This window comes from Eptatretus burgeri, chromosome 9, assembly GCF_056783735.1.
Source record: "Eptatretus burgeri isolate ZD-2024b chromosome 9, Ebu_testis_v1, whole genome shotgun sequence".
Classification (NCBI taxonomy): domain Eukaryota; kingdom Metazoa; phylum Chordata; class Myxini; order Myxiniformes; family Myxinidae; genus Eptatretus; species Eptatretus burgeri.
The window spans coordinates 88,487,050-88,511,933 of record NC_140969.1 but is presented as its reverse complement, the minus strand read 5'-3'; the positions used below and the strand labels follow the sequence as shown (position 1 = coordinate 88,511,933).

Genomic DNA, 24,884 nt, shown 5'->3' with positions numbered 1-24,884 from the left:
ACAAAAAGGTCCAGAAGCAGGTGAACTGGAGCGTTTATATAAATTGGATGAAGGAATGTCATGACAGAGACGAAAAGGCACGGTTGTTAAACCTGAAGGGTCAGCTAGACCAATTAACGAAGCAAATGCCGGTGAGACTTGAAAATAAAACCAAGAGACAGCGAGCAGTGGCTGTCAGATTTGAGGATGAAGAAGAAGACTCAGATACATGGCCAGAGTGCACAGTTCCGATAGCACAACCGCTCGAGGACGAAGAAGCGGGAGAGACAGAGGGAGATGATTCCACAGGGCAAGGAGAGGCTCAACAGGGAGCCAGGCGAGTAATTAAGAAAGAAACAAGAACACAAAGCAAAAATAAAGTTCCTCTTGCTGACAAGGGTAAAATACAAACTCGATCAAAAAAAATAATGCCAGAGACCGCGAAGGACGGAGATGATGAGGCACTCATTAGCGCGTTTCCATTGCGAGATTACCCGGGTGCAAGGGAGGTACAAGCGATATACCGTCCGTGGGGCTCTGAATTAAGAGCCATCGTAAATGAGATGCCAAAGATACGAGAGAACCCAAAAAAATTCCAGGCGGAGATACGCGTGGTGGTGGCATGCCATCAGCCAACATATATGGACATGGAAATATTATTAAAATTAGTGGTACCAGAGGGGTTACTCCGACAATTGAAACAGGTCGCTGCATGGCCAGATGAAGCTCCTGGGAACAGGGAGGAGCTCAAAGAACATATTGACACCCTCATTGACGCTGTCACAGAGGTGGTAACACTTAAGACCGACTGGGCAAAAATACAGATGTGCAGGCAACGCGCTGGCGAGGACCCATTGGAGTTCTTAGAGCGTTTTCGGGGTGTATACCAATGTCACTCTGGACTGAAGGAAGAGGGGGTACCATTTGCTCATGTATACCTTAATGGTTTGACGGCCAAATTACAAAATGAAATAAAGCGAGTATGTATTGGTTGGGAATTAAAGGAAGTGAAAGACTTGATGGAATATGTAACGCATTGTAATTCATTGTTGAAACATCGTTCTGACGAGGAAAACGAATCAACATTAATGCTATCCCAGGTTCAAGGTCAAGGTGAATGCCCCGGGGAAAGGAATGTGAGATATAATGCACAAAACCGAGGGCAAACCTATTACCGTCAGAGACCAAAATACAGAGACCAGCGCAGAGATTTCTGTTATACATGCGGAAAACAAGGACACTGGGCTAACGAATGCCGAAATCGTAGAAACAGTCGAACTTATAGTTCGTATGAACCGGTAGAACAGAGACCAGCGGCACAATACAGAGATGAAACTCGCAGACACTCCACGCCTCCAGTGAATGAAAATCCATATTATAGACAGCAGGAAAGATGGGGAACACAGTTTGAGCAAGCTGGTTCATTTCAACCCACTGCACCTCAAACCGAATTCCCTCCTCCTCCTCCTCCAGCCTCTTTCCCTCCTCCTCCACCCTCATTTCTTCCTCCTCCATCTCAAGGTTCATTTCAAACCCAAAACCCATTCGTTTTATGACAAAGAAAAGAAGCGACTTCATCTGAGTTACCCTTCCTGACTTTGAAACCATGTGACGAACCAAAATTGACTTTGAAAATTGAAGGCCAAGAGATTCCTTTCTTAGTCGACACAGGAGCGACCAAATCTGCGCTCAGAAGGAGTGATTTCCCAGACGCCCCGTTATCGCGAGAACGAGTAAAAGTAGTGGGAATGTCAGGAGTTGCTAGTACCATTCCACTGACAGAGCAACTCCGGGTGGAAATTGGACCATTGTCTGCAAACCATGCATTTTTGATGGCAACTGATACAGCAATTAATCTGTTGGGGAGAGATCTGTTATGCAAGCTGAATTGTTCAATTAAGTGTACCCCTGAGGGTGTATATTTAGAAATACCTCACGAATCACACATAACTATGATGAATTTATTACAGGAAAATACAGAAAATCTTGTATATCAATGGACTGTGATTAATTGTGAAGCATTTAACCATTTGCAGGAATATTTATCACATTTGGAGAGAAACGTACCCGAGGTGCTCGATTGGGTGAGTAAACACGGCATGGACAGACGGTACTTACAGACTCGACTACATTGCATTGCAGATTGCAACATCAAGGGAAAAGATAACGTCTATGCGAGTGAAACACTCTCGAAATTACACCAGACCTTTGACTTAGTGTTGGGAACAATTTGGATTGGGAAGCAAGGGATTGGTCTGGAGGTGCATCTCACGCAGGAACAATTAAAATTGTGGAACCAACCGTCCAGTGTTACACCACATGTTACTTTAGCGATTGCAGAAGGTTACCAAGAAACGGACATTGGTCACATGGTAACCTCTTTGAAAAAAGCATCACAAGCGACTTTGATGGAATCGAGCCAAGTAACCGGACTTTGGAAGATCGGGGAACAGGGATTTTGTTGGACAGAATGTCAAGGATCAGCAAAAGCTGTGTTCGAGGTGGTCGATCTCTCAGAATTAAATGGGTCAGGAAAATTACCTGAAATACTCGAACAAGTCCCGACTTGTCTGTGGGCAACACATGCCAACGATGTCGGCCAAATTAAAAGTATGAATCCAATCAAGATCACTATAGATCCAAAAAAGAAACTGCCTCGAAAACCGCAATACCCTTTGTCTCCAGAAGCAGAGGTAGGAATTGCTCCCGTAGTGGAAGCGCTATTGAAACAAGGGATAATTATTCCCACTGTTAGTCAATGTAATACACCGATCTTACCTGTGAGAAAACCTGGAAAGCCAACGTGGAGATTCGTACAGGATTTGAGGGCAGTGAATGATGCGGTAATTCCAGCTTTTCCTGTAATTGCATATCCAACTACCATTCTATCAAGCATCCCAAGTAACACTACCTATTTTAGTGTTGTGGATCTTTGTTCATCTTTTTTTAGTGTACCAATAGCCCAAGAAGTACAGTTTCTGTTTGCATTCACCTCCCAGGGAAAGCAATACACTTGGACTGTATTGCCCCAGGGGTATTGTGAAAGTCCAACATTATTCTCGAGGAAGACGACTTGGATGATGTAGTTTTCCCTTGTGGATCCACACTGATTCAATATGTTGACGACCTGCTGATCTGTTCAGCGTCAAAAGACGCATGCGAACGAGATACATTGACATTGTTGAGGGCCTTCGCCAGGAAAGGACACAAAGCATCGAGAGCTAAATTGCAATTTTGCCAAGAAGAAGTGAAATATTTGGGGCATATTCTGAAGGGAGATACAAAACGCATCTCCCCTGAACGTATAGCGGCAATATTAAACCTGCCCAAGCCAATTACTGCGAAACAGATGAGGTCTTTCCTCGGAATGACCGGCTATTGCAGACAGTGGATACCAGATTATGCGGCCTTAGTGCGCCCCCTGGTGGACATTGGTTCGGCAAACGCGCCCAGCCCACTTGCATGGACATAAAATGCAGACAAGGCTTTTGTGACGTTAAAGCAAGCTCTTTCTTCGGCTCCCGCTCGTGGTTTACCAAACTATGAAAAACGTTTCCATTTGTACGCATGTGAGAGACAGGGATTCGCACAATCTGTGCTGACACAGAAGCACGGAAATAAATTACGGCCTGTTGCATATTATAGTACTAAATTGGATCCGGTAGCGCAAGGATTCCCCCCTTGTCTCAAGGCAGTAGCAGCCGCTTCGCTCGCGGTGCAGGCGACAGAAGCGCTCGTCACGGGAAACACTTTGGTTCTCCTGGTACCGCATGCAGTGACAGCTGTATTGTTAAAAACGAAAACACAACATTTGTCGGCTTCAAGAGCAACGACATACGAACTCTCACTCACAGCACCCACGAACATTACGATTAGGAGATGCGCACCGCTGAATCGTGCTCGTTTGTTGCCAGGAGTACAAGATGGTGATCCTCACAATTGTGAAGAGATAATCGCCCAAAAGTGTCAACCCCGTCCTGACTTGAGAGACACACCAATCCAAAATTCTGAATTGGTTCTATATGTCGACGGCTCATCATCACGTGCACCTGATGGATATTTATTAACAGGCTACGCCGTTTGCTCTGATCACGAAGTGATCGAAAGCGGGAGATTGGCTGAGTGCTGTTCCGCGCAGCAGGCAGAACTGTTCGCCCTCACTCGTGCATGCCATTCAGCCAAAGGCCAAATAGTCACAATCTACACTGACTCCGGCTATGCCTTTGGTGCTGTACACGAATTCGGAGCACTCTGGTGCGAAAGGGGTTTTATAACATCATCAGGTGCGCAGGTGAGGAATGGAGCATGGATTGCGAATCTGCTGGAAGCAATACTTCTGCCTCACCAAATTGCAGTGGTAAAATGTGACGCCCACACTGGGAGATCTGATGACGTCTCACGGGGAAATGCCAGGGCAGATGCAGCTGCAAAATCTGCTGCCCACACCAGAGCTCTTTTAATATCACAATGTGTATTGAGACAAGAGGCAACGCTGACCATTGACGATATAAACACTTTGCAGACAGCTGTCAGTGCTAAAGAACGAGATTTGTGGATACTGGCTGGATGTGAATTCGAAAATGAATCCAAATTATGGAGATCATCTGATGGTCGTGTGGTGGCACCAAGAGCTCTATTACCTTGGCTCGCCCGATTGGCACATGGGGCCGGGCATACTAGCAAAGGGGGCATGAGTGCTTCAATTGGGAGACAGTGGTTTGCCCCGGGGTTTAGTCCAATTGCAGAACAGTATTGTAAGACATGTCATATTTGCCAAAAACATAACCCAGCAAGGGGGGTGGAGATGGCCCCAGGAGGTCATCCAATTCCATTCGGACCTTTTGTTCATATCCAGATGGATTTTGTTCAGTTACCAAAATGCTGAGGTTTTGAATTTGCGTTAGTCATCGTCGATTTGTTCACCAAATGGGTTGAGGCTTACCCTTCTCGGAAAGCAGATGCCATTACTGTGGTTAAACTGTTGATGAAGGATTTCATCTGTAGGTTTGGAATACCTTGTAGGATCTCCAGTGACCAAGGTACTCATTTCACAGCCGAAGTGGTGAAAGAATTGTGTCGCGTATTGCAAATCAAGCAACATTTCGACTGCCCGCATCGTCCGCAATCTGCGGGGGCAGTAGAGAGGAAAAATGGATTCCTAAAGAATAAACTGGCCAAGATTTGTGAACAAACTGGATTAAAATGGCCAGATGCTCTGCCAATTGCTCTCATGACTATGAGATCTACCGCAAATAAAAACACTGGCTTATCTCCGCATGAGATTATGAAGGGAAGACCAATGAGATTACCGAACTCACCTCCTTTGACTATGAAAGACATGAACGTGCAGCAAAAAGACGACACGTTGCTTACGTTCTGTATCTCTCTGAATCATGCTGTAAGAACCTTTTATGCACAGGTGAAACAAGCTCTGCCAGAACCAGCCACATCTGATCATCACAACTTCAAACCCGGAGACTTTGTTTACGTGAAAATTTACAAACGGAAGAACTCTCTTCAGGCACGTTGGTGTGGGCCATTTCAAATACTGCTAACTACCCATACAGCTGTGAAGTGTAAAGGAAGAGCAACATGGATCCATGCCACACACTGCAAACTGGCACACGGCAGAAAAGAACCCGAGGAGAACATTGCTTCCTCATAACTTTAATGATTCTTTCCATTGCAGGATTATTTGAACTACTAAATGCAGGTGGTGCAATGTGTACTTGGTCTGTTAAACCGATAAGCACTGTCTGTGATCAACGTTATTTGCATGTTCTTTGGAGATGGGCCTATCAGACTACCAACCAAACTAAGCCCATGGCACTCAGAGACCAAAGAAGCTTAACGGGCAGAGTGGGTTCACCACATGGAATAAACACTTATCTGGCTCTTTCTCGTAAACACGCTAAGGCTTTTAATAAAACCAATTGCTGGGTTTGTACTAAGATACCTCATTCAGCAGTTACTGGGATACCGCTTCTGGCTATACCATTTAATCTGAGTGAATGGTGTGGGTACTGGGCAAAGGAAAGAAACTGGGATAAACAAGATAATAACCTTAACGACCACATCATTACCAATGGAAATGGAAATTGCCTCCGACAACGAAATTTCAGTAACTGGTTTTGGCCAAATTTTAATTTAAGTAAAATGCCTCCACATTTTATGGTTGAACGGGCAACAGAAAAACCTGAACTATGCTTGGTACAAGAGGCACGGGGAGAAAGAAGATTAGGGAATTCTGAATGCAGTCATTATGTTTATGAAAATCACACGGTGGGACCACAAGTCGCTTTAAATAATACCTATTTCGTGTGTGGAAATCGAGCATACCCATGGCTTCCAGTTAATTGGAGTGGATCTTGTTTCTTGTCATTCATTTTGCCACATATGCGCCTGTTATCTAAGTCACCTTTTGAGCATTTGAAACGGGGTAAACGGGGTTTCACGTCAACTGAACTGTTCTTCATGATTTTAATCCCTCACTACGGTGTTGGACAAACGTCTGTGGGATTGGCAGAGTTAGCTGCTTCGCTTGAATTATTGGCAAATAAAACTGCTCTAGGCATGGTTGATATCAACTCGGAGGTCGTCGCCCTACGTGCAGTTTCAATGCAAAACCGAGTTGCGCTCGACCTCATTCTCGCGGCTCAAGGAGGAACGTGTGCTGTAATTTACTCTGAGTGTTGTACTTATATCCCTGATAACTCGGAGAAAATCACAAACATAGCTGACAAGATTAAGCAAGAAGGAGCCAAGTATCACAATTATTTTACGAAAGATGGGCTTTATTCCTGGTTTGAAGGGATTTTTGGAGGCTGGGGAACTACCCTATTGCATTGGATTTCCGATGGGTTATTGTGGATCATCATTGCAGTGGTGCTTGTTAGATGTGCAACAATTACAATGCCGGCATTGATTGTTTCTTGTCTAAAGAGGAATACTGCTAAAAGGGTGATGGTGGCCCAAGCACCACCCTCATACCCTGGTTTTGAGACTGAGTCCTACGACTCTTTTGAGTCGGAAATTCAGAACCTGAACTTGGAAATCCATAAGTAGCGCAAATGAATGTGTTCAATATTCACGGGAATTGTCAATCCACTCTTGCTCATCTGCTTTGTTCCCGAAATAGTTTGTTGAAAATCAGCTGTGCAGCCCAACGGGAAGCCTTATCTTCTATCGGCCTAGGGGCCTACCGGAACCTCAACCAGGTCCGAAGCTGTACAACCACATGAAGCCACCTGGCTTGCGGGACAGGAAAGGCTAAGGGACTGAGCTCTACGATGGGAAAAGGGGGGATGTGACTACCTAAGAAAATGGGCACACTCAAACGCAAGAGAGAATGTATTTCCAAGTGAAGAGAAAATATATATCGTTAAACTTAACTCGTGTTGCCTTTTTAGGCAACAAGGGGTGAGTGTTGGGGAAATTATTACTCTCTAGACAAGAAACCTTTGCCTCAGTCTGAGTAGGTCAAAGTGTTTGTGTTTTTCCTCGACTGTTCTACTATTTAGTTGTTAAGGCCGACCACCTACTTATAATCTTGTCTTTCTTTGACACTTTGGACATTGCTTGGGTTTTCTGCAAGTACAAGGTGACCGGGCTGATAAGCTGTGCATTCTGTTCTTGCGATCAAAAGCCCTCTCTGCTTATAAAATGGAATGGATATATGGGGAGGGGAGGATGATCTGAGGAACAGCAAATAAATGGGACAGAAGAAAGAACTCCTTGTGGACATTGATTATTACTGGACTTCTGTGGTTTATTTTATCCCGGTACATGCAACACTGAGTCAGCCAGACGTTGAATCCTCGAGGAGGTCAAGATCCCTCAACAATCTAAAGAATCCTTTCGATCACGACGCGGTTCGAGGGTAGAAATCCACGTCAAGGGTAAAATAAAAAATTATAGCTTTTTGTCAAAAAATGTCAATTTGTCCCGAAATAAAGAATATTAACCTTCAAATTCTGCTTGGCTGTTGAATTAATACCACGTGGGATTGACTCATCTTGTCATCATTGTGAGGTTGGCAAAATGAGTACGAGCTTGCTGGGATGATTGAGCAATTTGAGTATCCTTTGTCAGAGTGGTGACCTGTCCAGGATTGTGCCCAATAGCCCAGGAGACTGCTTTGGCAGCAATGATGCTCTTTCCAGAGTATGGTCCCAATGGATGGATCTTGCTTTGGTTTTCACGTGCTAACTGGTTGTAAACGACCTGTAACTTGACTGTCACAAATCATGTCAGTGGAATGAGCTGCTTTATATTTTTCCAGCAGACAGACCAGCACTTTGTGCAGAAGTAATTTGGAGTATTGCCATGTGATGATTTGTAATATACTGCCTACCACTGGGTGGTCCAAAAGGATACACATTTACATTGAGAGAATTGGGGTCTTCCTCCCACACTGAACCCCCGACCTTGTTGGTTTGAAAATGTTTTCTTCCATCTCCATTTGCCAAGAGGATTCCAACGGTCTGAAATATGATGGGGTAACTACTGGTGGGGCCGATTCTATTGATAGACAGACAGACAGACAATACAACTTTATATACAAGATACACAAGGAAGCCATCCGTATTTATGCAGCATCGCTATAACACAGCAATCTCGAACCTCCGTCGATTTCCGAGTCGGTCTATGTGGAACTCGTGAACACAGCAACGTGCACAGTTGAGTTTATTACCTCTGCCACCGAAGATGGATGGGGATTATATTTTCACCCCTGTCTGTCTACTTGTGAACAAGTTATCTTAAAAAGTTGCGGACAGATTCGAAAAAAATTTGGGATTTCGCATATTTTGGTGAAGATCTGAATCTGGATCTAGATCTCGATCAGAATTTTTTTCTTGATTGTGATCAGAATCAAAGTGATTCTTCACCATTGAGTGATGGGGATAAAATGATATACAACACGGTCTCTCAAAAAGTTATGGACTAATTCGGACGAAACTGGGTGGATGAGTTGGTTCGGTGACAAGAACACGCCGATGAAATTTTAGTTCAGGTCTGAACCCAGATCCGTGTGCTCTACTGAGTGCCCAAGTTGTTAGTGACACCATACAAGCTCAATTGGATGGCATAGCAATCGTATGCCCAATTGATCAGGTGCTCGCTAACATTTGTCTGTTTGCACGAGAAGTGCGCCTTCTATGATTTAACCACTAATGTCATAACTTGGTGTGTATTTTCAATAAGTGTATGAGATACATTTGTTAGATTAAAAAAAAAATATTATATTCTGCTGATGCGTACATGGACATCCTTGCATATCCTGACACATTCCAGCTTGCACTCAAATTCACCTTTGAGATGGAGCAATTGAAAGCACTCCCTTTTCTCAACACACTAGTTGAGAAATCAGATTATTATTGACAACCATATGTCACAAGATTACCTTCACTGGGCAGTATACACGGTGGGACTCATTGAGTCTCACACACATTATAAGATTGCTCTCATCACCGACCTTGTGGATAGAGCCTTGGCCACCTGCTCACCGTGCGACCTCACTGCGGAAATTGAATACAGCAAAACCATTCTGCGTGATAATGGCTTCCCTGAGCTGTCAATATTACTCCATGCACGCAAAGCAAAAAGCGGGGTCAATCAATTGGTGCATGTCTCTGTCTGTCTGTCTGTCTGTCTTATCAGTTTATGACAAAGGAAGAACTTATTTAAATTGCACGTTATAATTTTGAACACAAATTGGAACACAAATATAAAGATAAGTCTAGTTTCACTGTACTTTGTCTCTGAATTTGTCCCAATCGTACATGTGCAGAGAGGAGTGAGATTGTTTTTTTTTTTTCCTGCCTGACAGTCAAACAACATTGAAAAATCATTCCAGAGGAAACTTACTGTTTTTAAGGCCATTATGAAGGATATAAACAACAGCCACAAATAACTCATGAAATGTGTTAGAATGCTGTCATAGACACTGGTACAATGGTGGTAAAACCCCAATTATTATTTATTGATTTATTTATTTGCCTTTGAACCTTTATTCAAATTTAATCATATATTTGAACACTGTATAATACAAATCACCTTCATCATACTTCCAAGAACCTCGAATTTTGCAGTACCGTACTTCATTTAAAAAAGTAATAATAAAGGTTCAATGATTAAAAAAAAAAATTGTATACCTTGTCGAGGCTCGTGTGAGAGCTAACACACAACGCACAGCAAGGGGGCATGAGACAAGAGGGGAGGGAGTGGGAGGGACAAAACAGTGGGGAACAGAGACAGGAGATCTGTGGAAGGGAGAGGGATGGGGCAGGGAACATGGGGAATACAAGATGGACATTACAGGGACTTTCAGGAAGGAAAGCAGGAACTTTGAAAGAGGTGGGATTGGGGTGGATTAACTGGGGTCGAAAAGATTGAGGATTTGGATGGGGCATGATAAGAGGTGGTGGTGAACAGCTGTTTTGAAGGCCAGGAGGGAAGAATTGGAATGAATAGAGTGAGAGCATTTATTCCAAAGGCGGGAAAAAAAGAGGAAGGAAAGAGTGAAGTTGAGCAGTGATTCGTGATTTTGGTAGTTTTACCAGAAGGGGGTTGTTGGCGGACCTTGAGTGCCCTGTGGAAATGTGGTGGGGACAAATCACAGAGAGAGCAGGGGTAGTGGAGGTGAGGCTGGAGAGGAGACGGTAGAAGACAGAAAGCCCACCGACCAACCTGCAGTGAGAGAGTGAGAGGCCCAAAGACTCAGCCTCATTGCGAGAGATGCCAATGATCTGAAACGCCTTGGTTTCCACAGCATGAAGCCGAGAAAGGTGGGAGGCAGGAGCACCAGCCCAGAGGGGAGAGCAGTACTCCATCAGGCTGTGGACGAAAGCTTTGTAAGTGGTCAGGACTCAGGTGGGCCGAGGAAGGACTTTGCACGAGGGAGGATTCCCAGTCGGCGTCTGGCTTTGGAGGCGAGGTTTGAAATGTGGCTTTCCCAGGAAAGATCATGGCAGACAGTGAGACCCAGAAGATTGAAAGAAAGGACTTCTTCCAGAGGATTGTTGAGAAAGTGGATGGGGGGGGTATTCTAAACGGTCCTTTCGGAGAGACATCGTGAGAGTGTGAGAACGATTTTAGAACGATGTTAGTTCTAAAACGATGTTAGTTTTAAGCAACGAATTTAAGTCACGATTATTCTTTAAGGCAGTGTTAAGTAACGATCCAAATATGTTGAAGGAATTGGAGGTAGGGGAACATTTTGGATCAAGTGACCATCACATTGTGTGTGCAAGGATTCTTTGAAGAGTTAGAGTTCAGGATAGTCGAGTAAGGCTATTAGATTTCAGGAAGGCAAACCTTGAGGGTATGAGGAGAGAATCGGGTGATGTAGATTGGGAGACTGACAACAGGACAATCAGCATCAGAGAAATGGGAAACCTTTAAGGAACAAATGTGTAGAGTGCGGAGTAAGTACATTCCAATGCGGTGTAAAACTAGAGGCAGAAAGAGACCAGGGTGGTTGAGCAGTGAGATAAGGAATGCTATTAAGGAGAAGCAGAAGGCATTCATGAGGAATGAGCAAATACAACACATCACTTCACTGATGGGAATATTAAGGGTAAGAGAGAAAGAGGGAGGGATAGAGGAGGGAGGAAGGGGGAGAGAGAGAGGAGGGAGGAAGAGGGAGAGGAGGGAGGGAGAGGGAGAGGAGGGAGGGGCAGAGAATGGAGGGAGGGGCAGAGTAGAGGGAGGGGGAGAGGAGGGAGGGGGAGAGAATGGAGGGAGGGGAGAGGAGGGAAGGAAGGGAGAGAGAGAGAGGACGGAGAGAGAGGAGTGAGGAGGGGTGAGGAAGGGGGAGCTTGGAATGAGGGAAGAGCGAGGAGGGGGAGTGGAGAGTGCGACCCCTCAAACATCACTATACACTCCAGGAGAGGGTGAGAGCGAGGAGGATAGGGATGAGAGGAGAGGGGGAAGTGAGGAGGGGAGGGTTTCGGAGGAGGTAAGCATGATGGGGAGGGGTTCTGAACTTGTGATTAGTAGAGGGACTTGATAGTACAGGCATCTTAGCAGAAATATTTGGTCAACCTCACACAAATTGCAACAAAAGCAAACTCAACAGATTTTGGTTGCTGAATATGTCCTCAGTGAGAGAAAAAAAAGTCCTAAGGGATCCTCCGGGGGGGGGGGAAGTCCTGAAATCATGGAAATCCAATATGGCCGCCACCCGGCTTTGGGGAAAATGAGAAACTTGTAAAGATTGATATTTTAAGATGTAAATATATGTTTTTCTGCATTCTATTTGTCTTTAGTTATGGTCAGTATATTGATATACAAGAATAATTATAAAAAAAGTGAAATTTATTGAGGGTAAAATAAAAAATTATAGCTTTTTTGTCAAAAAATGTCAATGTGTCCTGAAAAAAAGAATATTAACCTGACACTGATCAACAACAGTATTTTCTTATACTCCAATTTCGGGGAAACCCCAATCAAAACATTAAAGCTCGATTCCTGAACCCAACCCCAATGCTGGCCACACCCCATTAATTGCCCCATCCACACTCTTTTTCGGTCTTTCCCTGACAAATCCCACTTGAGGTAAAATTCGTTTTTAAACTCTTTTAATGTACAGGTTTTATTGTGTGTAATTTAAAAAAACAGTGAGTGAGTCTGGACATTTGAAGGACATCACCATAAAACAGACTAAAAAGAAAACCACAAAGCTTTTCGTTGTGCTCTGTTCAGGTGAAATTCACACAAAGTGAATGAGGTAAAGAAGAAAAACAGTCCAATAGACACCGATCAACAAAGTCAATTCCAATTGGATGTTCTCTACTGATGTGTCATCACCTCCCAACGGTCTCGGTGGGAGGAGCCTGTTCAGTGTTCAGCTCTCCAATTGGAGGTTGCAGAGTTTGAGGCAGAGCCCCAAATGTTTTCCAGAATCTTCTTCATCAAAATTTGTGACCATGAGATGAGTTCGTGTTCTTCTTCTTCTTCTTCTTTGCACAAACAATCAAAGCGAGTGGACGAACTCGTTTTTGCTGACATAACATAGGGTCTCAGGAATAGATAAATATCGCTTCTAGTGTTTGGAGATGTGTTATATTTCATCCTCTACTCAATATCTTGATGCATCCACATGCATATCTTGAAAGCAAAGTCTCTTTTTAATCAAGTATCTTTTTAATTTATGAGTCATTGTATCTGCATGATGGAGCACAATGAGTGATTAATTTACATTGTAAGATCTCTCCTCAATGATCTCTCTAACTCCTTTTTTTTCTCATCAATGATCTCTCTGACTCTCTGGAAAATCCTCTTTATCTCTCTGCTGATGTCTCCACCCTCTGCCGTACCATCTGTCATCCCTCAGAGTGGCAAGCAGCAGCTTCTTCGCTCTCTGCAGATCTGGATAAAATCACAACCTGGTCCAACACGTGGAACATGTCTCTCAATCCTGACAAATATCACACTCTCACGATGTCTCTCTGAAAGGACCATTTGGAACCCTCCCCTCCCCCCACCATCCACTTTCTCAACAATCCTCTGGAAGAAGTCCTTTCATTTAAGCTTCTTGGTCTCACTATCTGCCATGATTTTTCCTGGGAAAGGCACATTTCCAACCTGGCCTCCAAAGCCAGTCGCCGACTGGGAATCCTCTGTTGTGCAAAGTCCTTCCTCGGCCCACCTGAGTTCCAAACCACTTACAAAGCTTTTTTCCACAGCCTGATGGAGTTCTGCTCTCCCCTCTGAGCTGGTGCTCCTGCCTCTCACATTTCTCAGCTTAACGCTGTGGAAACCAAGGCATTTAGGATCATTGGTATATCCCGCAATGTGGCTAAGTCTCTGGGTCTCTCACTCTCTCAACGCAGCCAGATCAGTGGTCTTTCTGTCTTCTACTGTGTCCTCTCTGGTCTCGCCCCCCCACTCTGTCTGTGATTTGTCACCACCAGGCCCGTAGCCAGGGCTCAGTATTAAGGGGGGCATATGAACTGGATGGGGGGGGCACAATTATGATATTTAATATTTTTGATGACCCGGTATACTATTGTATTCATGCAGCATTGACACATCTATAATGAGGTTGCCGTCACATACTAACCAAATTGATCTCAGTTCGATTTAATATGTTCGATGTTTATGGCCTGAAATTATTCGAATGCAGGAGAGCCGCAACAAACTGGCACATTCACAATGCAGATATTCAATGATTAGACAATTGGCACCAATTCAGGTGCACTTATACAAGGTGTTTTGAATAATTGGCATTAGAAAATTAATATACCAGAGATACAATGACTAAACGGGGGAGGTTGGCACCAGAATCAGTGCATTTTGAAACAAGATACACTCGGCTATGACCTGCGATCACCACATTAAACTATCAACAGCAAATACGACCAGCCTGACGATACCACAAGATCCGCATTTAAATCAGTCAATTACACAGAGGTAAGGTTAAACAGAAAGCATATGATATGGGATATGCAAAGCACCAAACACAACATTTAACTTAAACATGAGAAGTACAAAGCAGCCGACCACGGCGGGTGCTGACCATAACCACACTGCAACCAGAACCACACACACGCATCACCAGCAGTCACACACACAATCTGAACCCCTCGTATTGTTTTTATACCACTGCACTCACTGTCAGAAGAGGTGAAGGTGACGTGTCTCGGTGTGGAATCTTCTGAGGACCTTCTCCTTCCATTCATTCAGGCATTTACGTGTGAGGTCTCTCTCGAAGGCCAGCCATACCAGTTGTGCCTTGTGTGCATGGCGCATGGACCGTCGATGGTCAGTGAAGACATTCATCAATGTTGAGAATGAGTTTTCACACATGGCAGTGGACGCACCAAATGTTAGTCCAAGTCTCATAGCAGTCACTACACTTGGCATGGCTTCCAGCGTTTTGTGGTATGTTGAGAGGAGTTTTTGTGTTGTCAATCTCTCGTTTGGCTGCTTCTCTGTCTGTGAGCGAATAAACTGCTTTGCAACCACACACTCTGTTTCACTGATGGTTGACTTTGTTAATGTCATGATGTGCTGGAGCAAGTGGGGATCCAAAACGTACCATTTTCAGGATTCAAGGCAGCGAGTGAACGGGCGAGTTGTGTGTTGCGCTCACTGAAGCGCTGAGCGATCTCTCCAAGCACAGTGTCAATTGCGCTGTAAAAAACCCTCTGCAGTTCCGTCTTGTCATTGTCGTTGTTTTGTCCTGTAGTCTCCAAAACTACAAATTGTTCCAAGTTTTTATGCATTGTGCGTCTCCGTTTTGGTGGTGCAGGTGTAGAAGTGCGAGCATCGTTGGCCTTGTTCCACAGATCAGTGAACTCATCCTCAAAGCAGAGTTTCTTCACGCACTCTGTCGCACTCGCCACCAGTTCCAACCCCATTAGCAAGTCCATGTCCTCTGCCTGCAAGAGTCTGTTCGGGCCATCGAACAACATCAGCAGTTTTTGCACAAAGATAGCAATGAACATGAAGGCAGGCCCAGAGACTTCCTGCAAAAGCCCAACTGCCTCCATCCTCATCTCTGCACCGTAGGCGCGCTCTGCATCAATCTCCGACAGTAAGGATGTGATATCCTTAAAGATCCTATGATCACAGACACGGTGGCTAAATGTCCCATCCAACTTTGATCAAGAAGTCGTTTGAACCGCTCACCTTTATACTGTGCAGCAACAGTGGGCTTTCTGAAGAATTTGTACAGGCAACAACAAACCTCGAGGAAATCAGTGACTGCTTTCTCTTATTACGGCTCGCTCCGTCTCATTTTTGAGTGTGTAGTTTAAAAGTGAGAGGAAGAGCCCACTGTGCCGTCTGACATATCCTCAAAATTATCAAGGCTGCCTCTAAAAGGTATATCATTTTTGGTGAGAAATCCCACAACATCAATAAGAGCAGATACATAGTACCGGTTTCTATGTAGCTGGTCAGCATTGAGGAGTGTGGAAATCTCCTCACCACAATCGATGTGCCTCTCATTCTCCTTCCACCTCAAAACAAGTTAAATGTTACTTTGAAGTTGCGTGTTTGTGAAACCCCTGCCTTTCTCAACGCCATGTTTCCAATTCCGGTAGCCTCGCTCTGTGAAAGTAGAGTCCACTGGGCCACGTGCGGTGTTAAACTTCCTACATGGATAGCAAAATGCTGCATCTGTCTGCACACTGTATTCCAGCCATTCATTAGTCTGGTACCACGAGGACACAAACGAGCGACTCTTGTTCTGCAACAGATGGCCAGGGTACCGCTGGAGAACAACTCGATTCGGTCTCTCACTTCCAAGATCATCGGGAAGCGGCTTGACAGTCACACCCGACCCCGAGGCGCCGCCGAGCGTGGAAAGCCGGCTGTCTGCGCTGGGGCTCCAGCTGCAGGTCTAACGTTGCTGGCTTGGCCAGGTTGGCCAGCTTCTGTCGGTATTTCATCGACATGATCGTCTTTTCCTCCTCCTCCAACTCCTCCCACAACATGTCTTTCATCATCTTCTTCATTTTCGTCGGTTGCATTTTTTCCTTTTCTGAGCCATTTCCGTATTTCCATCATCCACGTCCTTTTCTCCTGCTGCGAGCTCGTGCTCTGTGACTCGTCCCTCGTGACTCGCGTCACTACTGAAATGAAAACGAGAGAAGAACCTTCAGAGTGCAGGCTTTATTCCATTTGATTGAAGCCGCTTCTCCGGGCACATCAGGGAATACAGGTGCAGCAAGGAGTACACAAGCAGTAAGGTATACACGTGCAACTAATCACCGCAAAATAAATCAGTATAAGCACGGAGTCCGATATATTCTCAATTCTCACCATTCAACGAGCACCAAGTGAACCGCCGCCGTAAACGACAATGCCCCCGACGGAGCGGAATCTTAGCTTTATCCATCCCGTGCACGAGCCGTGCGACATGTGATCATACGTCACGTCCTTCAATTCACCACAACTACTCTCACGTCTCGCGTCACTAATCTCACGTCTCGCGAGATTTGACGGTTGACGGTTTTATTTGTTTATTGATCCATCCATCAAAAACAGGTTTTATCTGCATAATTTCAAATGTAAGCAGATTACAAACACACATATTATTAATTTTTATTATAAAATTACTTTTGTAAGATGGAGGGTTGATGGGTTGTGAAGGTCACGTGGTGCACGTGCAGTTCATCTTTAATAATGTAAATTTATGTGTTTTCCTTTATCATATTATCATATTATGACAATATTACATTTATACCTAAGTTACAACCAATCAGGTAACCTGCTCAACAGGGTTTCCATGTCGAATACGGTGATTGGCTATTCCTTAAAACTAAATGATCCACGATATATACATATAACCACCCACAACATCGACATTCGACACGAGGTCTTGGCTGCTGGTGTTGGTGCTTGCGTTATTATCTTTTATCTTGTGGGCTTGGACTGTATTGTGTTGCCAATTGCTTTTGGAGATGCGCTGGGAAGCACACACTTATCTCTTGACTGTTATTCAAAGAAGGATATTATTAAAGAACAGTTTATCCAAGAAGGCTTTATTATTCACCACGTTGAACATCTGGAATAAGGGTTTTAGTTCACACAGGTGAACTCTTAAACAGCAAGGTCACAGTGGGCGCTCGTCCTTAAACACTAAGTTGTTCACGGGGTACAACACGGCATAAATGGGTGGTGTACAAGTGGGGGGGGGCACCAGACGCGCCATGGGGGGCACCAGATGTGCCATGGGGGGCACCAGATGCGCCATGGGGGGCATTTCACCCAAATGCCCCCCCCCATAGCGACGGGCCTGGTCACCACAATATTTCCGCAGGTCGTTGAAGGTCTGCTAACAACCCCCTTCTGGTAAAACTACCAAAATCATGAATCACTGCTCACCTTCACTCTTTTGTTCCTCTTTTTCCTGCCTTTGAAATAAACCCCCTCACTCTGTTCAATCCCATTCCTCCCTCCAGGCCTTCAAAACTGCTGTTCACCACCACCTCTTATCATTCCCCATCCAAATCCTTGATCTTTACTACCCCCATTAATCCACCCCAAACCCACCTCCTTCAAATTCCCCGCTTTCCTTCCTGAAAGTCCCTGTAATGTCCGTCTTGTATACCCCGTGTCCCCGCCCCATCCCTCTCCCTTCTACAGATCTCCTAATGTCTTTGCTCCCCACTGTTTTGTCCTTCCCACTCCTGCCCCTTCTTGTCTCATGCCCCCCTTGCTGTGCATAAAGATGTGTTCGCTCTCATATGAGCCTCGACAAGGTGTACAAAAAAAGTACAGTACTGCACAATAAAACCTGTGTATGAAGAGTTTAAGAACGAATGCTTCACTGTGGAGGGTAAAACGACTTTCAGGCCACCCTGTACGCAAATATGGCATCCCATTATATAATTAGATATTATAAATTGGATGACGATACAATGAAAACTGAAATGGGTTTGTTTTGTACCAAATGCGGTTACCATGACAACAATGCTTGCAGCGTCATAACGACCATCGTCTGGATGCATTGTGTGTTTACCTTTGAGAACATTTCGACCAGGGGTCGGGAACGTTTTTGACTCAGAGAGCCATTAAAGCAAAATATTTGGAAATCTATTTCAGTGAGAGCCATATAATATATTTTAAGACTGAATTCAACTAAATGTGAGTATAATAAGCCTCTGAATTTATTCTTTTAAATAATGTTGTTATAATACTCACCATTAATGGGACTTCTGGTGCTGCATGGATTTGCTGATGGCTTTGTCGTCTGGTTGGTACTTGGTGAGTTTAAGCTTCATGCAAGCGTTGAGGCTTTCATCCGTTAGACGTGATCGTAGGTTGGACTTGATGTTTTTCAGATGTGAGAATGACTGCTCACATGCATACGTAGATCCAAACAAGGTCAAGACAGCAATACTCACACGCTGCAGTGTGTGGTATGTGACAGGAAGCGCGTTCCAAGTTTTGATGATCAGCTCGTCTTCGGGTTGAAGTTTTTTTCATTTCTGTCCACATGTGCTTGCTCACCAACTCTGCTTTCTGTCGTGCGATTCTTTCCAAATCTTCATTCAGTGACTTGAACTTATTCACCCACATGTCTGAGGCCTTCAGGTCAGCCACTTCTGCTTCAAAATCTCTGACGGAGACACCAGGAATGTAACTCAGGTCGGCTGTGTTCAGTGAACACTCGTTTGGATGGGTGATGAACTTAAAAAGACGAGTGTGCTCACGAAATTCTCCAAAGCGTGCTTTGAATGACTGTAGGAGACTGGATGTGAAGCCAGCTAACTGGTGGAGATCAAAGTTTTGAGTGGGCTCACTTGCTGTGCATGCATCTTTAAATTGTCTCAGTTTTTCAAAATGTAGTAAACGACCTGTTTCAAGATCCATGATAAAGAGCTCCAGCTTGTTTTCAAAAGCAAACACGGCTTGTTGAAGGGATAACACTGTATTTCCAATGCCTTGCATTTTCACGTTGAGCTGGTTCAGATGTTCAGTCATATCCACGAGATAGTAAAACTTGAGGAGCCACTCAGTTTCGGCTAGATCAGGATGCTCAATCCCTTTCATTTCAAGGAAAGTCCGGATTTCGTTCAGGCAAGCCGCAAAACGGCTAAGCACCTTCCCCCTTGACAACCAACGCACATTGCTGTGCAAAAGCAGACCGTGATAGTTATTTCCAACTTCATCCAGCAGTGTTTTAAACTGGCGACCATTTAAGGCTCGGGCAACAATAAAGTTGATCACACGAATGACCAGCGACATCACTTCACCAAGCTGCCCATCACACATCTGAGCACAAAGTGCCTCCTGGTGTAGAATGCAATGGAAACTTAGGATGGGTCTATTTTCATGTTCACGGAGAAGCGCCACAAATCCTTTGTTTTTCCCCACCATACACGGAGCACCATCAGTACACACCGAGATAAGTTTATCCATTCGTAGATTTTTTCTTGAGCGAACTCCATGAAAGACTTGAATAAATACTCACCTCTTGTGGACCCTTTTATTGGCAGAACAGCAAGACTTTCTTCGCGCAGTGTATCACCAGCAGCATATCTTGCAATCACACTGAACTGCGACAAATGGCTTACGTCTGTTGACTCATCCAAAGCCAGGGAAAAGAACGGCGCTGTATTTATGTCCTCCACTTGGTTTGCCATCATGATGGTACGATCATGAACAGTTCTTGCCGACAGAGGCATGTCTTGTATCCGTTTGATTATCTTGTCTTTGTTCGGAAGATCATCAAAAAGTTCATTGGCGACATCCAGCATGAACGTTTTTGCATACTCGCCATCTGTGAATGGTTTTCCATTCCTCACTATTGCTAAAGATCCAGCAAAGCTGGCGGAATTATCGTCACCTTGCCGGGTCCATACACGGAGTTGCTGCTGGCTGGCTTGCACCCTGCTCAGTAGCTCTTGGCACGCTTTCTTTCTGCTGTCTCCCACAGGGTATTTTGATGCAAAGGTAGCATGGCGCGTGTCGAAGTGCCGCTTTATATTCGACCGTTTCATCGATGCAATTTTGTCATTGCAAATTCGACACACCACAGAACCTGCTCTCTCCACAAAGGCGAATTCTTCGGCCCATTCGTCCTGAAATGTACGATACTCCTCATCTTTTTTTCTTTTCGCCATCTTCTTCGTCGAAGGGTTAGCTTTGAGCAAATGAGAGAGAGGGAGATGTTGACCCAAGTGAGTCTGGCTGGCCTGCGCACGGGCTGACATACTCGAGAGGTGCGGCGCCGCCGGCCGACTCTGGGATGCTGTCGCCTCAGCGATGGCGCGTGATTGGTCGAGATGAATTCCGTGACGCGTCTCGGCGGCGGCACGTCATTGGAGGAACCGAAATCACGAGTCGCCTCAGCGGTGGCGCGTGATTGGTCGAGATGAATTCCGTGACGTGTCTCGGCGGCGGCACGTCATTGGAGGAACCGAAATCACGAGTCGCGTCGGCAGCATGACTGGACGAAATAAAAACCGCTTCAGACAATTCGGAGGTTTTTTTTTTCTTCTCTCCTTCTGCCAAGTTCAGCCCTGCACGTCAATGAAGCACGACACCATTCAAACTATAGGTAAAGCTTCTGCGAGAAATATTGGGCTTTCCAAGTTTCAAACTCCAATTTTTTCTGCGAGCCAGATGCAATCATCAAAAGAGCCACACCTGGCTCGCGAGCCACACGTTCCCGACCCCCTGATTTAGACCATTCTGCCGCATTCGCTGCTACGATGTGGTCGTACCTTGTTATGCTCTTGAGTTTTTTCAAAGAATTTCAAGAAAATATGTTTCCGGTACACCTGCAAGTGCGTCCTGGAGTGTGTGCAATAAGGAAGTCTTATCAGGTAAATGGGAAACGGAGAGAAGCACCATCGCTGATGGATAGAGGGTAAAGGGTTAAAGATCCCATTGGTGGGTATGAAAAGGAAGTTTTCGGAAGGGAGCAGATTGTGATATTAAATAAATAATAACAGTTTGATTACGGTGTGAACAAATGTACTCTTAAATCTTGTTTCAAGGAAACCAAGTTACATCGTTCGATCCGTTTGCTGGGCCTGTGGTCAGAACGTCAGGTTTCAACCTCACTTTGAAACGATCCCATTTAAGGATCATTATGATGGATATTGATTCCTGTTTTCATTGAAATAACATTAATTTATTAAACTTATTACATCCGTGTCCACAGATCTTTGGGGAAGGTTCTCTTTTCGGCCCAATGGACGTTGGAGACCTCGTGTCGCTATGGGGGAGGTTTGAAAATGCTGTCGGGATCATCTCCATGGTGATATTTATCATCAACTTGCTTTGGGCGATATATTTATGGAGGAACAAACGGCTCCGGTAAAGCTCTTCACAAGTCTTCATTTTATGATTGATCTTCCAATTAAGAACAGCAAACTCTGATCCCGATGGACCTGGTGGTACTCTGATACATTTTCACGATGCAGAGAAATGTTCTCTCAAACGAAGTTCTGGTGATTCTTGTGTGTTCACAGAAAGGACAAGAATGTGGATGGAGAAGATGAGGCTGATGGGGAGGATAAGGATGTGGAGATGATGATGACGACGATGACGAATATGACTGTGACAGTGGAGACAACGAATATGATAGTGAGGATGGAGACAACGAATGTGATTGTGACGATGGAGACAATGAATGTGATTGTGAGGTTGGAGACGACGAATGTGATTGTGATGATGATGATGACGGATGTGATTGTGAGGATGGAGAAGACGAATGTGATTGTTCCAATAACGATTCTCATTGAGGACAAGGAATACCAGGTTCGCAAGAGAGAAGGAGGAGAGGCTCTATTTTGTGTTGCCTAACTTCCAGGAGATTGATTTCATTTTAGTGATAGTTTTTCCAAGTCGTTTTCGATTAGATAAGGTTACTGGCCTCCGATTACTAGATTAGATAAGGTACTAGTTTACCCAACCTCCGGGTGGGTAGAGTTTGCACATCACCTGCTTAAAAGAGTAGTCTGTGTTGTAAAAAGACTTTTGATGTTTGTGTGGTGTGTGTTTAAAGGGTTCTAAAGGGGTCAAAACAGTTCAAAGGGTGTTAAGGTCGTATGGGCTCGAAAAAAAAAGCGATCAAAATTTGTCTATGGGGTCTCAACAGGTCTAAAGGATCTGTGGGTATAAATGTCTGAGGGGTCAAATGATCGACGGGAGTTTAAAAGGTCATACGGGGTCTCAAGGTCTTAAGGGTCAACAGGGTCGAAATGAGCAACAGCAACAACAGAAGCAGCACGGTGTTGAGGGGCTGCAGGAAAAGCAGAACCCTCATTGTGATCACAGGCTGCAACAGCAACAGAAACAACATGTTACTGAGAAGCTGCAACAGCAACAACAGAAACAGCACGGTGTTGAGGGGTCGTACCACATGCAGGACCTTCAACAGGTAAGCACTCTTCAATACTTTGCAGCAGTTGGGGTGAACACACTGGGGGTGAACACACTGGGGGTGAACACACTGGGGGTGAACACAGCAAACCCCAAGATCGTTTTGTGAAGCTGAAATAAGTTTTGCCACTTGTTCTTTTATAGACATTGCTGTTAATACTTCCTTCTTTGAAGAAGAATGTTCTTAATTGTGAAGATAATTGTAATTAATATTTTGGTGTGAAGGTTAGTGATTGACATGGTCATCGCCACGCAGGATAAATCACAAGTTTAACTCCCCTCGATTGGATCCTTCATCTTTTCGTCGTTACCTGTTCCATCAGTGCATTCCCTTCTGTGCCCTTTCTTGAACAAGTTATCAAACTGATGAAGATATCAGTGTGTTTAATGTTTTATATTTTTATTGTTTTTTTCCAAAGGCCCCTCAGAAGAGGTGCTCATTAACTCTCCTCCACCCACTCGAATGAAACCATCCCACCGGTTGGAATGTAAGTTGCCAAGATTCTTGCTTTACATTAAAAATGATTTCAAACTTTGTATAAACTACATGTTCTTCACCCCAATCGTGTCCCATTCTGTCTGTGTCTCAGAAGAGTTGGGAACAAACGAATGTTTTGCTGCACTCTCAGCCAGACAAGCACCAAACAGATCATCCAATTGGTGAAAGTCTGCCATGAGTGTTTTTGGAACTGTATACAAGTTCAGGGTGTGTACAACTGGATAATCATTAAAATTAATTAAATCGATGAAGGTTGGAAATTAAATCGATGCAATCAAATTAATTAATGAAATCGAAGAATGTTGTTCGTTCAATCGAAGCAGGTCGGATGTCACGTGACAATTTTCCAGCTTCTTCAGTTCTTCCTCACTTCATCATCTGGCGTGACCAAGGCGAGTGGATTCTCGCCGAAACGTCGCATTTACCAACGAGTAGTAAGTCCAGCTTTTTTCAATTATAAACTTTTACTGTCTTAAAATTGTTTGAAAAACTTCAATCAAAACCCAGTGGGTCTTTGTGGTGAAGAAAATCAAGATGTGAAATTGAAGGCAAAAGAAGAGGAAAATTGAACTGAGATGCAGAAAGCAATGGAGAGAGTAGTGTTTCCAGGATTGGGTCAGAAGCCATGATGATGATGAAGATGATGATGGCGGTGATATTGAGTGGTTTTCACTTCCTTTTGCTGATACGTGTGCAGAGACCCACAAAACGAGTTCCACCTTGATGACCCACAAAACGAGTTCTGCCTTGATGACCCAAAAAATTCTGGAAAATCAGGAAAAGAGTTTTGCCTTGATGGCTCAAAATATGAGACCTACCTTGGAGACTCAAAAAGTGGTTTCTGTCTTGGAGACCTTTGAAGTTCTCAACCGACCTATCCTTGTCGTTCGTGGTTGGATAGTGCTTGATGAGTGGTAAGTTCAGGTGATTCATAATTAATGAAATTACGTAGTATTTAATTCGATATTAGACATGTAATGTATTTATTTATTTGTTCTTTTTCAGCAATATCAAGAAAGTGCTGGGAAGACCTGAGATTTCTTGAGACAAATTTACAATATATCTCCTCCTTTCCACTTCTTCAAACTTGAAATAACTTAAACTTCATTCTCAAAACAGAACTTGAAGAAAAAAAAACAGAAAACTTTGTTGAGTTGAAAGACTGGATTGACCTTGTACTGTTATTGAACTGCCAAAAAAAAGAAAAAAAAGTAATAAACTGTTTAAAAAATAATGATTCTTTTAGTTGTTTTTTTATAAATAAGTGTGAAAATGATAAATCATCTTGGGATTCGAGTTGGGTTTGGGGTGTGTGTATAGGGTTGGGTTTGGGTTTGGGGTGTGAAGGTCAGGGTTGGCTTTGGGTTTGGTGTGTTCGGGTTTGGGTTTCAATGTAAGGTGAGGGTTGGGTTTCCTTCTGTTATTTTATTGTGAATTTTGTCTTTTGTCATTCCTGTGAATAATATGAAGCTAAAATCTCTTCTCCTTTAAAACATATCGACAGAGGTTTGCAAAAGTATTTACCCCCAACCAATATTTACACATTGAGAAGAAT

The 24,884-nt window shown here is 44.1% G+C and overlaps 1 protein-coding gene and 1 long non-coding RNA gene across 5 annotated transcripts; one reads left to right on the top strand and one right to left on the bottom strand.

Moving 5' to 3' along the window:
• Positions 1-4,191: 4,191 nt before the first annotated feature.
• LOC147020571 (general transcription factor II-I repeat domain-containing protein 2A-like) lies at positions 4,192-20,715 on the bottom strand. The gene is made up of 2 exons (XM_085896004.1): positions 18,637-20,715; positions 4,192-5,105 (listed from the first exon to the last, which is right to left on the bottom strand). The coding sequence occupies exon 1, from the start codon at positions 19,855-19,857 to the stop codon at positions 18,793-18,795; it is 1,065 nt and encodes a 354-aa protein (XP_085752130.1). The 5' UTR covers positions 19,858-20,715; the 3' UTR covers positions 4,192-5,105; positions 18,637-18,792.
• A 321-nt stretch (positions 20,716-21,036) lies between these two features.
• On the top strand, positions 21,037-24,556 carry LOC147020570 (uncharacterized). 4 transcript variants are annotated; one of them, XR_015061879.1, is made up of 4 exons: positions 21,037-22,828; positions 23,250-23,318; positions 23,424-23,763; positions 24,027-24,556. It is a non-coding gene; the product is annotated as an uncharacterized LOC147020570 (long non-coding RNA). The 4 variants fall into 4 exon arrangements; XR_015061878.1 differs by having other exon boundaries at positions 23,421-23,763; XR_015061877.1 differs by having other exon boundaries at positions 23,250-23,763.
• The last annotated feature ends 328 nt before the right edge of the window (positions 24,557-24,884 follow it).